We start from the raw sequence: 16088 nt of genomic DNA, 5'->3' as shown, positions 1-16088 counted from the left end.
GTTTGGGTGGTTAGCATGGTGCCTTTACTTTTGATCACGATGCTCTGTACAATGCTTCAAGAGAATTGTAGTTTTTGTGTGTGAGGTCTGTCAACAGTGAAAACCTACCAGAAACTCTAAAAACAATTGATCCTGGAGCCACTGTAATGGGAAGTAAAGGCACCAAGCTGACCAATCATACAGCTGCTGGGTCACTACAAGATCAAATACGCACTAATAATAAAAAAAAAAAATGTTTTTTTTTCTCATAAAAAGTTCCAAAATGCACCTTTAAGCTTTGCAAACATACAGCCAGCCTTGAACTTGGATTTGCCGAGTGTGTCTGTCTGCGGCAGTTCTCTCAAAGAAACAAGACTGCGCGGCCTGGACGAAGCAGCAGCTCTCCAAGAGGAGGTGAGCTCTCTGCTTCGGCGAGGAGCCATAGTGGAAGTGGATTCGCTCAGGGCAGGGACAGGGTTCTTTTTGCCCCACTTCCTCATCCCCAAGAAAATGGCTGTGCCCAGACCTGCGCGTCCTCAACGGCTGTGTCACCAAACGGTCTTTTCGCATGCTCACAGTCAAAGCAGCTGCTGTAGTGCGTCAGGCCCAGGGATTGGATGACATCTGTGGACCTCATGGACGCATATTTCCATATTCATTGTCCCAGAGCGCAGGAAATTCCTCCGGTTTGCAGTACGAGGGAGATGCTTTGAGTATTGCCGCCTACTGTTCGGCTACTCGCTGGCCCCACGCACCTTTTCCAAGTGCGTGGAGGCGGCCCTGGACCCGTTCCATCGTCAGAGTCTCAAAATACTGTCCTACATCGACAACTTGCTGATCTTGGCGTCCTCTCCGCAGGAGGTAGAAGCCCTTACGTACATCCAGGGTGTTAGATCACATCTCCCGTCTAGGCTTTGCCATCATTCAGGACAAGCTGAATGACCCGATCGAGCTGCTTCTGTGTCTGGCTATTCCTGGATTCCAGAGACACGAGAGCCTCCCTCTTGCATGAGAGGCAGACGGCAATACTGGACCTAGGTCGGGCTGCACTGCTGGGCATGATGGCGGCAGCTCACCCAGTGAAGCTGGGCCTGCTGCATATGAGGATTCTCCAGAGGTGGTTTTCCCATCTCAGAGGGATATTGAGGCCTGTGTGGGTGCAGCCACACAGAACGACATTGCCTTCTGGCTGGTCCGCAGTCCGCTCCGGGTGGGAGTCCGAATGGGTCTGGTGGACCGTCATGTGGAAGTGTTTTCACGGACGCCTCCCAGACCAGTTGGGCCCAACACCCTGGTCCAGGCCGGGGGAGTTGTCATAGTTTAGATGCTGAAAGGGGGAAGTTGCTCGTTTGTGGCCTACCAGGCCCGATGGCTGCTTTTTACTGAATGGTGTTCTAGTAGGGATCTGGACCCCAGATCTCGCTCCATTCAGGATGTGAATGCCCTGCCCCTGCTGAACAGGGGCAGGGCTGCCGCAACACATTGCTCTTGGCCCTGGCCTCAGCCAAGACATCGGGCGATCTGTGTGCACTCTCTGCATCCATCCTGCTTGTCCCTGCAGGTCGGTGATGGTCTAATGGAGCTGTGGCCCAACCACCAGCAGTGGTCAGAGCACACTCCACGCACAGAGTGGCAGCCTCCGTGGCACTGTTCCGAGGCAAGTCGTGGAGATCTGCAGGGCAGCCTCTTGGTTTTCTTCTTCGACTTTTCGAAGGAAGGCACTTCCGACTCTATCGCCCATTCCATTTTGGGTGGCGGGCGACCTTGGTTCCCAGTGGCGCATTTGGGAGTGGCGGCCTGACTGGGTGGTCTTGGGTGTGTCCGGTGCTCCTGGAAGAGGCTGCTTGAGGTACACCCGTTGTGTTTGGACATGGTCAGTTCGGATCCTCGTGGCGCTCTTTGGAGAGGCTGCCTGTCCGGGACTGACCATGTTTCTTCATGTGTGTGTTGGAGCTCTTGGGAGAGGCGGCCTTGCACCCTTGTGCCTTTGACCGGGGCGCTTCCAGTCCTTTTGGCTGGTGACTGGGGTAGCATTCCCATCTTCTATGTTGGAGTGAGGGATGAATTGGATGGTGGCAGCACTCCTTACCCAGCCCGTGGGCCTCTGCCTTACTGACACATTGGTTGTTGTCAGGGTGCATGTTGGCCCTGGGCTCGCTACAATCACTCGAGTCCATGCCTGCTGGGAGTACATTGGTCTCCTCGGCATTAGCAAAAGCTTAAAGGGCTGAAACCACATAAATAGGAACCCCAGTTACCTAATGTAACTACTGTTCTATGTTGCGAAGCCCTTTAGCTCCGGGCCCAGCAGGCGTGCCCTCTGCTGAGTTCAAAGGAGCAGAGTGTCGGACGAGGTCCTCTTTTAGGGCCTAGGGTGTGCCAGGCCCATAGGGGGATTGGAACGGTTAGATCGTTTCAGCTTCCAAAAGATTATGCATCAACAAAACCCAAAGGGCTTCCCAAACCGTTGTGTCTTTTATTTTGTTTGATTGTTTTTATTTTATTTTTATTTTTACAACTGTATTCACTTTTTAATGTCTTAAACGATTTTTATTGTATCTTATTTACGTTTTTTAATTATTCTATTTAAGTTGAATGGTTTCACTAAATTTTATTAGGCTATATTTATTTTAATATATTATAATTTATTCATTAATTCCTACATAGCCTACTGCACTTTGGAAACACCTATTCGGATTTGCAGCAGCTTGACAAAACATTAAGTTGGTCTTGTTTGCACTTGCTGAGACTGAGATAATTTAAACATAGCTATAGCATAGATAGCCTACTGATTAATGGCCATGGTAAGTTAATCATCTCTTGTCAAGATGGACTTTATATTGCAGAGAGAGAGAGGGAGAGAGAGAGAGAGAGAGAGAGAGAGAGAGAGAGAGAGAGAGAGAAGGATTATGAATATATCTTTCTTTTCAACCGTCGAAAAAAAATAGAACAAAAAACACACACACACAAAAGTGCCTATTTAACATTTTATATAACTAACGAGCTTGTACAGCGGATGGAAATAAGATTATCCCTATCGCAAATTTCGGTTTATATAATGTACTGCGTATTCATTGATGACAATTTATTGCATTGTGGGTTGGGCGGTGTCTGGAACAGACATTGAAAAAGAGACTCAAAGTGAAACAGTCTCAGCCAGTCGAGTAAATCAAACACACCCTTGGATCTATTAGGACACACCCCCACAGAGCCCATCCTCGCCGCCGAGCATGTGAACATCCGGGTACTTTGATTCTCCAACGTAACCCAATCTTGAGTCACTAATTTATTTATTTATTTTTTACGACGTTTTATAGGATTTTTGTTGACGGACTTTCACGTCCTTGGGTAAAAAAAATATGTTCCACGTGGTAAAATAAGGACTCATAACGCTGTTTAATAGCGGACCCGTTGGCCTGTAAACAGGAATGGGTTAGCACGTTACGAAAACGTGACCAAGAAAGCGTTGCATAAGGGTCATCCTCAGCCAATCAGCGGCCTCTATTCTATGTGCGTGTTGTTGTGGGTGGCGATGTTGATGCAGTACGGATGCGTAGCATGGCCGAAGAGTTTACCTTTTTTTTGATCAATTCAGCTTGATATTCGAGGGAACCGCGAGGTTGGAGGTGTCTTATCAGAGCTTCACCGGAAACTATTGGAATCGTTGCGTGTTTTTAATATTTCATTTAAGTTGCTATCACGGGCGTCTCCGTCGTTCAAGCGCCTCTCCGCCGCTTCCTTTCGCCGTCGTTGGCAGCTGCTACAACGCGCGTTATCCTAAATGTTGGGATTAAACGTTTAGATTGCATTTAAAGTCGGTCGTATTGCTATAATCAGTTCATAACCCGTTTAGCTTCTGATATCCACATGTCTCTATTAGTCGGAAGACACAATTTTGTTAAAAGATTAATGGAACAAGGATAATCTGAAGGCTCCTCCCATTTTTGAACACTACTATTTTGGACGTACGGACCCCTTGCATCTTCAGAGCAGCTTTGAGATTTTTTGCAATCTTTCGACCCTCATAACAAAAACTGCAAGATGGTGGTCAACACCATCCACTGGTTCAGGAAAGGATTGAGGCTGCACGATAACGCGGCCTTGAGAGACTCCATCCGTGGCTCTGACAGCCTGCGCTGCATCTACATCTTGGACCCCTGGTTCGCAGGCTCCTCAAATGTGGGCATCAACAGGTGGAGGTAAGAGAACTCACCAGAGCACGCAGTTGTAGCCCAGAGGAACAACTAGGCTATCTGGGAATAAATAATAAATATGCTTTAAACACTTTTTGAGACTTTAGAGTTGGTATTCACGATTTTTTCAAAGGTAACAAAAAAAAATATTGTATTGCTATATTAAAGGAATAGGCCACCGTTTTTCCATTCTGAGATATGTTCTTACATGAAGGGCTTAGACGAGTTGATACGTACCTGTCTGGACAGTGTGTGTGCCTGTGGAAGAGCTTGGTCGCTTCTAACTTCACCCCAGTTGGAGCCATGGAAATATACTGGGAGAGACCAAATGCTAACAACATCTTTGGTCTTTTTGCATGACTGAGGGCACATAGTTCTTCCATACTGTGATATGTTCTTAGCTGAGCTTAGACGAGTTGATACGTACCTGTCTGGTCTATGTGCGTGCCCGTGGAAGAGCGTGGTAGCTTCCAACTTCACCCCTGTTTGGAGCTATAGGAACACATTGGAAGAGGGGTCAAATTTTGCGTGACTGAGGGCACGCTCAAAGACCAGACAGGTGCGCATCAACTCGTCTGAGCTCAGGTAAGAATATATTTCAGTATGTAAAAACGCATGTCCAAGTTCATAAATCAGCTACATTTATTTTATTATGAAAAAAACAAATCGAATCGAAAAAGATTCAGTGATTAATTTTTTAGGCATATCGTCCAGCCCTATGCTAAAGTAATGCAATATATCACAAGAAGCCACAAGATATTGCAAAATCATCTAGACCTTTTTTGCTAACTCAACCCAAAACAGAAAATGCATGAAACCTATCAATGTGCAAAAGTATAGTAATTTTTTAAATGGATGGATGGATGGATGGATGATCCCATTTTACCCTTTTGGTCCTGAATTTGTGCTTATTATGACACAATTTACTGTAAAACAAATGTAAATTTACAGAATCATGTTGTTTACTAAAATGAGACATTTTTATAGTGCAGCCATATAATCTGATATATTTATGTATATTTTTTTGCTAATTTTGAACACATTTAAATGTGTAGTAATTAAAGTTTAGCGCAATAATATAATGCTTAATTTGAAAATTTTATGTCATATCTTGGTCTTCAATATTGCAATATTTACTACAGTATTTCAACACCGTAACTTCCAAAAAGCAAGAAAAGCAAGGCTTATATGTTACTAAATGTAGAAAATCATGAGTAAAACTGCACATTCTTCATTTTTTGTTGACTTTTTTGTTTGACTGTGCAAATTCTCAGTCTGATGGACGACCCTGCCACAATATTGTAGCTTTTTGCAAGAATTTCTTACAATAGTTTTTTTTTTTTCCTTCCAAAAAACGATGTGACCTATGTAACAACATTGGTCTGGGTATAATATTTTTCACCGTGCTGGTTTTTGTTCTGTAGAATGTTTGATTGGAGCTCTGTGGAGGCTCTTAGCCGGTCTGCTCCCCCGCGAGGGTGGGGCTTCCCGCGTCTTATTTTGACACGGGACCATTACTATGAATGGGCCAGAATGGATGACCGTCTATCTCTTGTATCTATGTAAACACGCCACACCGGATAGTAGCTATGGGCTAATTTCCATCTGTCGTCCCCCAGTCACACTCTCAGACACACTCATCCTGGACTATTGTGCTATTGTCTGGTTTTTAGTGGTAGGGAAAACCAGAGTACCCGGAGGATACCTGCACAGACAAACGCAACACAGAAAGGCCCCGTCCAGCATGGGGTCAAACCTGGAACCCCCTAGCTGTGAAGCATGAGCCCTAACCGCTGCGTCACTGTGCCGTCCAGTTTACTCTCAAGTCCTTTACTAAAGTGTTAACTCATCCCTGAACAGTTGTAGCAGAAATTGGGTCAGTGTGTTGTGACAACCATTACATCATGGCCCCTACATCTTTGAGCTACAATAAATACATACCCATCTTACCCCTTACTCAGCAACACTCATTTACAGGGAACTGTTGGTAAACCTATGCTTTCACCTTTGCATTTGACTAAGACTGGCCTCAGCTGAACATATAAACTTCACATGTTTTCATCTGCACTGAACAAATCATACAATGTAATAGCTCTTCTTTATTCCGGGTCAAGCACTAATTCATCTTGTTTTGACATGTAAAGACATGGCTTTTGTGTTAACTGCTTTGTTCAAAGTTTATCTATATCAAATTAGACTTCAACTCAGGGTTACTTGATGGTTATCTACAGAACCTGTATTACATGTGACGTACATGGTTATGGTTATGAAGGGAAACTTAAGTTGCATTGTTTTGTAAAGAAGCTCCAAATCACTTGACACTCATATGATCACAACTGTTTAGATTCCAAACAAATATATATATTTCAATAATGGTTATTCTTTTTAATAATCAGTAATTGTGCTTTGACAATCAACATTACAATAGGCAATACTAATAAGATTTGTTTTATGTTTTATTTAGGTTTCTTCTGCAGTGCTTGGAGGACTTGGACACCAGTCTCCGTAAGATCAACTCTCGTTTGTTTGTCATCAGAGGTCAACCAACAGATGTCTTCCCTCGGCTGTTCAAGGTAAAGATATGTTTTTGATGAGGGAACATTACAACATGGTTTAAAAAGTTAATTTTTCCATATTATGTCTTATGTCTTTTAATGTCCCCCAGCCTTCTTCTAATCATCAATCTTCTTTATTATACCCATGTATCATAGGAATGGCACATCAATCGTTTATCATACGAGTATGACTCCGAGCCATTTGGCAAAGAACGTGACGCTGCCATCCAGAAACTTGCCAGTGAGGCAGGAGTGGAGCTGATGGTGCGGATCTCTCACACGCTCTACAATTTGGATAAGTGAGTACTTGCCTCAAATCTCCATGTTTTTCTTTGTGAGTGAATGCTGCCTTAGTTTTATTTACATATTTTTCTTCAATCTCCCAACTTTCAGGATCATAGAGCTGAATGGTGGCCAGCCACCTCTCACTTACAAGCGCTTCCAGGCCCTAATCAACCACATGGAGGCTGTGGAGCTGCCCGCCGAGACAATCACTGCAGATTTGATCAAAAAGTGTGTCACACCCATCAGTGACGATCACGACGACAAGTACGGGGTGCCATCACTGGAGGAACTTGGTAACCATTTGAATAAAATGAAATGTTTGATGAAGATCCAATTGTGTACATGAACTGAACAAAACTATTGATGTGCTTAGGCTTTGAGACAGACGGTTTGACAACAGCGGTGTGGCCAGGCGGCGAAACAGAAGCTCTCATGAGGCTCGAGCGGCATCTAGAGAGAAAAGTATGGCATATCATATCAATTCTTTCTAACTTTCATGATGACTTCAAAAACCTCTGTAATAAAAAGAATAACGTTTTTCTTTGTAGGCATGGGTGGCAAACTTCGAGCGTCCACGTATGAATGCAAATTCTTTGTTGGCCAGTCCCACTGGTCTCAGCCCTTACCTTCGCTTCGGCTGTCTTTCCTGTCGTCTCTTTTACTTTAAACTCACTGATCTTTATAGGAAGGTAAGAATGCATGACTTGACAGTGACATTGTTTCATGGATTAGTTTGGATTTATACTATACATTTTAACTGTGCAATGTCCTATAGGTCAAAAAGAATAGCACCCCACCACTGTCCTTATACGGCCAGCTATTATGGAGGGAGTTTTTCTATACAACAGCAACCAACAATCCTTGCTTTGACAAGATGGACGGTAACCCAGTGTGCGTCCAAATACCGTGGGACCGGAATCCAGAGGCTTTAGCGAAATGGGCTGAAGGGAGGACAGGTTTCCCATGGATCGATGCCATCATGACCCAGCTGAGGCAGGAGGGCTGGATCCATCACTTGGCGCGACACGGTGTGGCCTGCTTTTTAACCAGGGGAGACCTCTGGATCAGCTGGGAGGAAGGCATGAAGGTAAGAACGGACAAAAAAGGTCATAGGGATGCACGATATATCGGCAAAAAAATCTATGTTGAGTCATCACATCATAAGAGGCAACAATATATTGCAAAAATCGCTAAGGTCATCCATCTGACTGAGATTAAAACATTTAAGATTGGTTTTGGTCCTGGTTTAGCATTATTTGACTAACTGTCCAACTGTGTCTTTTGCACAGGTCTTTGAAGAGTTGCTCCTGGATGCAGACTGGAGTGTGAATGCTGGTAGCTGGATGTGGCTCTCGTGCAGCTCATTTTTCCAGCAGTTTTTTCACTGCTACTGTCCTGTAGGATTTGGGCGTCGTACAGACCCCAATGGTGACTACATAAGGTCAGTCATCAGCAAGTTGTTGCTTCTTGTTGTTTCTGTATTTCTAATCTGGAGTGCATTTTGAAAACAAAAGTGTCATTTTGCTGAAGATGACTGCTTAGTTAAATTTTATGTGCATTCGCAGGCGCTACTTGCCTATTTTGCGAGGCTACCCAGCCAAGTACATCTATGATCCTTGGAACGCCCCAGAGGATATACAGAAGGCAGCCAAATGCATAATCGGAGTACACTACCCAAAGCCGATGGTGAACCATGCAGAGGCCAGTCGCATCAATGTAGAGCGAATGAAGCAGATTTATCAGCAACTTTCCTGCTACAGGGGGCTTGGTATGCAATTTATCACCAGTTTCACATGATCCGATTACTTTTCTGACTTGTCTTATTGACATGCATTATTCTGTTTGGAATGTGACAGGTCTGCTGGCTACAGTTCCTGCAAATCCAAGCAATGGTTCGAATGCCAATATTGTACACGCCGGAAACTCAGTCGAACACACCTCTGCTCAGGAAGGACCATCCAGGACAGGTACTGTATCAGCAACATGTTGGATATTTAATACTTCTTATGGAAAAACATGGTTATGGAGTCCTTTGAATATAGTTCATTGCCCACTTTCAAGTGAAAATGTTTTCCATTTTGCCTCTCTATGTAGAAAGAACACAATCAACACAGAAACGGCGCCACGATCCAGAACCCCTGGCCGCAGGTAGCTCAAAGTCTTGGAGGCAAAGCAAGTAGTATCTTCTGAAGAGACAGTGGCTCAGTTTGTGTCATCACCCACTGACCTTTCCTACAAACCCCACCATACCACAGAGCAATAACAGGAAGGCATACCCACAGCGCAAATCATTGACCAAGAAAGAACTGAAGATAAAGATGTCAATTGGATTTCTGAGACACTTAATGGTCCAAGCCACTAAATATGTTTTGCTGCCGTAAAAGTCTGCAAATCTGACAGGATAACGGAGAGAAATCCTGGCTTACAGAGTACATACATGACACTGTTTTGTTTGATAAAACCAAAATGTGTTCACCTCAAGATTGCATTTGTAAAGTCGTGATGTAAACATTTCTTATGACGACATACGTAAGTGATCTTCATACTCTATGATTTCAGATTGCATTTGTGAAATATGTTTATTTAGTATAGAGGTAGCTAATGTCTCATAGTGTGACAAATATATAGTCACTCTTACACCAGCGTCCAGGGAAGTAATGATAACATCAGGGATCTCCAACCAGTAGCTCTCCAGCCCTTTCTAGGTGGCTCGCCAAAGACTTTCTACGTTTCAACAGACGCTTGATGATTGACATTTTAGATGTATTTCCTTTTGGTTCAGAACACGCGGAACATAATTTGCAAACATTTGACTCACTAGTTCTATTAATACTAATTCTCCTGGAAGAACTCCACCAATGTCGCATTTTACTCAAGTGTCTTTGAAGCATAAGTAGCTCTCCGATGTTTTTGTTGCGTAAAAGTAGCTCACTGGGCAAAAAAAGGTTGGATACCCCTGGATTACATTGAAGTTCTGAGCCCATCTTTCCTTTTTTAGTTCATTAGATTGGATATTTGCAATTTAGTTTGACATTACTCAAAATATTTTATTGGTTTATCAGTGTCTTTGTAAGTATATCTCGACCAGTCAATAGTCTTTCGCCTGATGTATTTATTTTTCATATGTATAAACACTGCCATAGTAATCTCCATTCCAGAATCTTCAAAACAGGACAAGGCTTCCTTAAGCATATCTCTGACCCACACAGTCAATGGTATCGTGTTACATTACGGGTTAAGCCCAAGAGGTGACAATATTGGGAAAGATCTGTTGTACCTTTTGTAAATATGTGTTTTAGTTCAAACCTTTTGTATATTTTGCCATGGCACGACTGTAAATATTTTTAAACAGCTCTTGCATGTTCTTTTGTCTTGTGGTTTCAAATCTATTATTTTTGTATAAAAATGACTAAAATAATTGAATGTGCTTAAAAGGCAATAAATAAATAATGAATATGGCATACACCTAGCATGTGTTGTATTTCTGTATTATGAACTGTAGCTCATACAAAACTACTATGAACTATTCTCTTTCTAGACACAGTTTTATGACTAGATCTGTAATGATAATGATATCTATGTAAATGATGATCATGATAATGTAAAAATAATGGCTTATGCTAGTATTGCACTTTACAAGCCAATGTTGACAAGTTTGTCAAAGCGCCCCAATGTCGCTCATCCATTCCATACTTTATTCATCTGGATGAGACAGTGCATGAACATGGGACTCCTGCATGTGCCCACTGATGTAAACACGCCACACCTTCAAACACACTCGCAGTCTCGCGCTCATCCTGACCGATTGTACATGTTATATGGTGGTGGTAAGCTGTATTGTTGGCACAGCTGCGAGGCTGCCAATCTGCGCCATCGGACTCTGCGATCACAAACTCACACACTGCATCAGACAGGCACTCCTGATTTATTTGATTTTTTTCAACAAATCAAAAGCACAATTATCTGTGGTCCAAACTCAAGCCTTTTTAGTATTTCAATTCTTAACATGGATGAGTTTATGATTCACAACTTTCAGGGTAATGTTACAACGGGCTTCAACTACGATGGATTAAAATGTTCTAGGCTAGATGTGCGGCACAAAAATGTAGTATTCATTATTTCCCCCCACAAAAGAACAATGAAAAACAAACTATATATATATCACAGCAAAAACAACAGTCCGGTCTTTTATCCAGTGATACTAATGCGTCGTAATCGCTGTGTCGTTGCTTCCCGGTGGCTGATGCGTTGCGCGTTTAGTGGAATTTGACATGCTTCTGCCTATAAGATGTCTCGTGACCAATAGCTGATGCCGACTGGGGGGCGGTGACAAACGAGTCAAAAACGTCCAATATAAAGTTTTCTGCTCCGAACAACGAGGAGGTTGTGTTGCAGACATCGACCAGGGCTGTTTTGAAGATGGAGATGGAGAGAGTGCAGAGGAAGCCCGTGCGTCTGATCGCTGCTGCTTGCAGTGGTCTGGGTATCGGGAAGGATGGGACTCTACCCTGGCATTTACCGTGAGTGAGCGACTCGTGACGTTGTTATTTGGTCCAGCTGGTTGGTGCACGTGTTCAGCGTGTAGGCTTTTGTAAGGCTTTTGAAGTCTCTCGTGCGTTCCAGGTGTAGGCTGGTCGTTGCGCGCTATTGAAAGCAAAAACAGGAAGCTCATTATACTTTGCGCTACGAAGACGTTAACGTCATGTGCATGATATGGCACTGGATGCACTTAGTCGACATGCTTTTGAAACGTAACCATTAACTGTAAACTTTTACTTTTAAATTTCTGCCGATACTCAGCTGCTCAATTTTTTTTTTTTAAAGATGAATGAATGAGTGAGCAGGCTATGGATGGTAAAATGAATCTGGAACACTGTTCAGACAGACAATGAGCCTAAGCAATTAAAGTCCAGGCAAGAGAAATGTCCCACAATGCCCAAGCCACAGGTTATTCATTAACAATCTGTAAAATAAAATAGCCCATGATAACATGCTTAAATCAAATGTGTTAATTTATTCACAAATTTACATGGTGTAAAAGTTGCTTATGTTTTACATGTTTTGCTTTGATTCTCAAGATTATTACCAATAAAAAAAAGTAGAAAGAGTCCCACACTAGATTTCCAAGTCCTATGAACAGAAAAAGACTCTCCAACTCCACTCTCCCGGTACCAGCCCTATTCAAGCTCTAATTGCTAGGGCAAGCCTCCAGTAGTTAAAGCTCAGTGACTAAATGCTGGCGGTTATTAGCTGTCAAATTAGGAATTGCATTGTCACAACAATACATCCTACACACATTACCTATAAGTTAACATATGGTATTGACAGGCCGCATTGTGTCAAGTAGGCTTTCAAGGCGAAGATGTTTTAAAACCTGTTGCTTAGTAGAGGAGGAAGAACAAGAGCTCCTGGCATAAGAATAGTGTCCAAGTCAGTCTAATCAACTTAACCGCTTTAGGTCACAAAGTTAGGCTTAGGTTCAATAAGATACAGTGGGATTGGACAAAAATGTTCAATAGTAACAACTGTCTTTTTCCAGGTCTGAATTCAAGTACTTTGTCAACAATATCACAAAGGTGTCAAAACCAGGTAGGCCACTGTGATTCAGAAGTAAAGGCGCAAGACTGACCACCCATACAGCGGATCAATTAAGTTTTTTTTTTTTTTCACATAAAATGTTCCATAATGCACCTTTAAGTTTTATGATTACTTTTTGTTGTTTGTGAACATTTGTCTCCACCCTTGTTTCTTGCAGGAAAAATGAACATGTTGATTTGGGGGAAACTGTGTTGGTTTTCAAACCCAGAAGACTTATTCCCATTGCCCAACACTCTCCATGTGGTCCTCACTAATTCACTGGAGTACGTAATATGGTTTGGTGACCTAAACATGGTCTGATCGATGTTACAGTACTCACTTTATATTTGCTTTTTTTATATGGTTAAATAGAACAGCTCCAAAGCACGCCCACTTTCTAAGTAAGGACTTTGAGAGCGCTACACTCTTGGCCTCACAGCCACCTCTCAGTGACATCGTAGAAACCATCTGGGTTGTAGGAGGCACTCGAGTTTATAAGGTACAAAATCTACATTTTTCTGTTGGTTAAGTACTCGTAATTCAGTTATTATCGCTGCTCATGAGTTATGTTGAATTATAACCAAATCAGAGGCATGACATTTTATTTTTTTGTCTAAATTATAACAGCCTACAGTATTATTCAGTTTTTACTTTGATAACATATGGTTTTATTCAAGTATCTTCTGTAATTTTGATTACTATTACAATAATACTTTCCACTTTCCTGTCTTGCTAATTTTCCTTATTGGCACGAGAGGACATGGTGTAGAAATCCAAGGCAATTAGGCACATTTCACCTTTGCCAAGAATTATATGAAAATATCTGACATTCATATTCAAACTCATGAAAATGACTTGGTGCTTCTTTGGTTGGTATAAGTCTTCAGCTTGGCTTGGAGCACAGAGCCCATAATATCTAAAGATGCATCTCTGATGGGAATATTCTCTCAGTCTCTTTCGCCACATTCTTAGAGCTGATTTAGCTCTCCCGTCATCCTGTCATGCACAGCTTAATATGCTGCATAATAGCATCTCTGAAGTAACTAACACAATAATTATGTCCCTGGCAGCCTGACATTTGGTTTTCGGGGCAGAGGAGCATATGCAGTAACTTTGTCCAAAACGAAACTGCTTTGATTTGGCTAAGCTGTTAGGTACTGCTCTAGTCTGAATGCAATCGGCTCAGGCAGGTTGCCGATTGGCTCAGGGGAAAGTCTGATTGAACTTCTTGGTTTTACGTGTTTTTTGTCAATCCTGTTCTTGTCAGACTATTCTTGATATTCGACTTCCTCTCTTTTATGTAATATTTGGAGAGTGTGAATATTTGGAGAGTAGAATGAGACAAAAATCTCAGTATGGCTAAAAAAAAAGCTTCCATTATTAAAGAATGACGTTTACAATATTGTAAATGTTAAGATTCTGTACACAAAATGTAAATTGATGACAAGGTTTGTGATGCTTTTTGTAAATTGAAGCAGTAACATGTTGCTTTCACAGGACGGTATGATGCACCCCTGGTGTGACCTGATCTTCCTCACTGATGTTATGGCCTCTTTTGACTGTGACGTCTTCTTCCCAGAGTTTGACAGGAGTATATTTCAACTACAGGACAAGTAAAAGTTGACCTCAATGACAATTCTACTATTTGTTCTGACAATTATATTTAATATTTGTATGTTTGCTTTATCTCCATTCAAATGAAGGTTCACTGGTGTGCCAAGTGAAATTCAAGAAGAAAATGGAATAAAATTCAAATTCCAAGTTTTCAAGAAAAAGGATGAACATATGGAGAAGAATCATGGTTGATGTTTTCTGAGACTAAAATCAAACTCAGCACTTTTCAATTCTATATACACTCCAGTTTGTAATGTATGTTTAATGGCACTACTGTTTCATCTTTTGTTATGTCTTCTACTGTCTGCACTGGCCACGTCCTCAGCCACACCTCAGCTGAGAATATACTTGTTCATGAGTCAGTCCACGGGCAAACCCACACCAGTCAGCTTGCGTTCTGATTATGGCACCGATCAGATTGTGAGCGCAGGTTGCTGTGTGATATTATTATTATTATTTTTATTATTATTATTATGACTTTCTGAACAATAAAGCTGATGTGAAACTAAATGAATGGACAGTTTCTGAGAAGGAAAAATGTATTTAACACAATACAATATTCTCTAGAAACATATTTTATACATGTTATAACTCTAGCTGCAAGGTGTAAATTTAATCACTAGATGGAGCCAGAGCCATGTTCTGAAGGGCCCTTGAATGGCAGAGAGCTTATAACAGAATAAAGGTTTATACAGCATCAGTACCAAAATATATCCAAAACATATGGCCTGTTAAAGTACACAAACATAAATAATTCATTCATGAATATATGGGCCCATCTTATACTGTTGCATGCTTCTTCTGACTTCAGAAGAAAAGGCCAGCCACAAGATGGCCCCAATAGTACGTTAAAGTCAACAGTTCTGCGACCAGAGGGTTATTGTTCAGCAGCGTGCACTGTCCCTTGGTCCCATAACTGCACATATAGCCCTTGTATTAAGAGGTGGTCAGTAACAATGTCAATTTAGTACTGTACTTATTTATGTTTTTGATGATGTGCACGAGTATTTCTTTTACTCCACTACATTGGACAACTTGTAATGGTATCTTTGCTGCAAATAAACATTACAGAAAGCTAAAATATTACATGGGTAAATAGACAATAACAAATACTGAATAATAAACCAGTATTTTGTTTGTTTTGATTTTCTCGCAGTTTTTGTTTTCCCAAGGAGGACACATAATCAGTGAGGCAAGGTGCAAACTGCCAAGACTGGAACATATTCGGAATATGCTATAAATAATGTAGATTCTTATTATGCATTGACAAAGTGGAATGATAATAATTACAGTAGTTTATTTGGTCTGAAGCAGGGATGCCCAAAGTGTGGCCCGGGGGCCAAATGCGGCCCTCAGACCAATTATAGTTCTAGTTCTAGTTCTATTGGCACACATTTTAATAATTCCACACAATTAAAACCTCACTAAACTAACATTTATTAAGAGACAGAGCAAGCATTATGGTTCCAAGCCTAAATAAAGGTGGGGGGGGGACAGTTTTAACCTCTCTTGACCCATATTCAACATCTTTGAATGCATTGACAACAGATCTGTGGCCCTCCGCGCTGTATACATATCAATATGCGGTCCTCTGCGAAAAAGGTTTGGACACCCCTCGTCTAAAGGGATGTTGCAGTCCCATTTCACATACTTTTAGGTAGCACTAATGGGTCATAATTTAATAGGATATCACAGTTTTAATTACACATCTGTTTCTGCAGAGTTATGACCCATAAAAGCAATATGCTAATCAACTGGTGCCGTGTTTGAAATGAAACAAGTCAAGACAATTTATATAACTCCTATTAACCCATGCAGCCCGTGTGTATAATTCAGGGCAGTGGTGAAGGCTTACGGGGCGGTCGCCAGAGGACAAAAGAAATAG

General features: G+C 41.8%; 2 protein-coding genes across 2 annotated transcripts; both read left to right on the top strand.

Annotated features, from left to right (window-relative positions):
• The first annotated feature begins 3959 nt into the window (after positions 1 to 3959).
• On the top strand, positions 3960 to 9827 carry cry1b (cryptochrome circadian regulator 1b). The gene is made up of 11 exons (XM_079568288.1): positions 3960 to 4178; positions 6637 to 6745; positions 6884 to 7026; positions 7121 to 7305; positions 7386 to 7474; positions 7561 to 7701; positions 7788 to 8099; positions 8302 to 8453; positions 8578 to 8780; positions 8869 to 8979; positions 9107 to 9827. The coding sequence occupies exons 1-11, from the start codon at positions 4021 to 4023 to the stop codon at positions 9190 to 9192; spliced, it is 1689 nt and encodes a 562-aa protein (XP_079424414.1). The 5' UTR covers positions 3960 to 4020; the 3' UTR covers positions 9193 to 9827.
• A 1393-nt stretch (positions 9828 to 11220) lies between these two features.
• Positions 11221 to 14660, top strand: LOC306971575 (dihydrofolate reductase). The gene is made up of 6 exons (XM_079567890.1): positions 11221 to 11532; positions 12552 to 12601; positions 12768 to 12873; positions 12962 to 13088; positions 14087 to 14202; positions 14293 to 14660. Exons 1-6 carry the CDS (start codon positions 11432 to 11434, stop codon positions 14393 to 14395), a joined length of 603 nt encoding a protein of 200 aa, XP_079424016.1. The 5' UTR covers positions 11221 to 11431; the 3' UTR covers positions 14396 to 14660.
• Positions 14661 to 16088: the final 1428 nt, after the last annotated feature.

This window comes from Gobius niger (assembly GCF_951799975.1).
Source record: "Gobius niger genome assembly, chromosome: 12".
In the NCBI taxonomy this organism is placed as follows: domain Eukaryota; kingdom Metazoa; phylum Chordata; class Actinopteri; order Gobiiformes; family Gobiidae; genus Gobius; species Gobius niger.
This window is presented reverse-complemented; position numbering and strand designations above follow the sequence as displayed.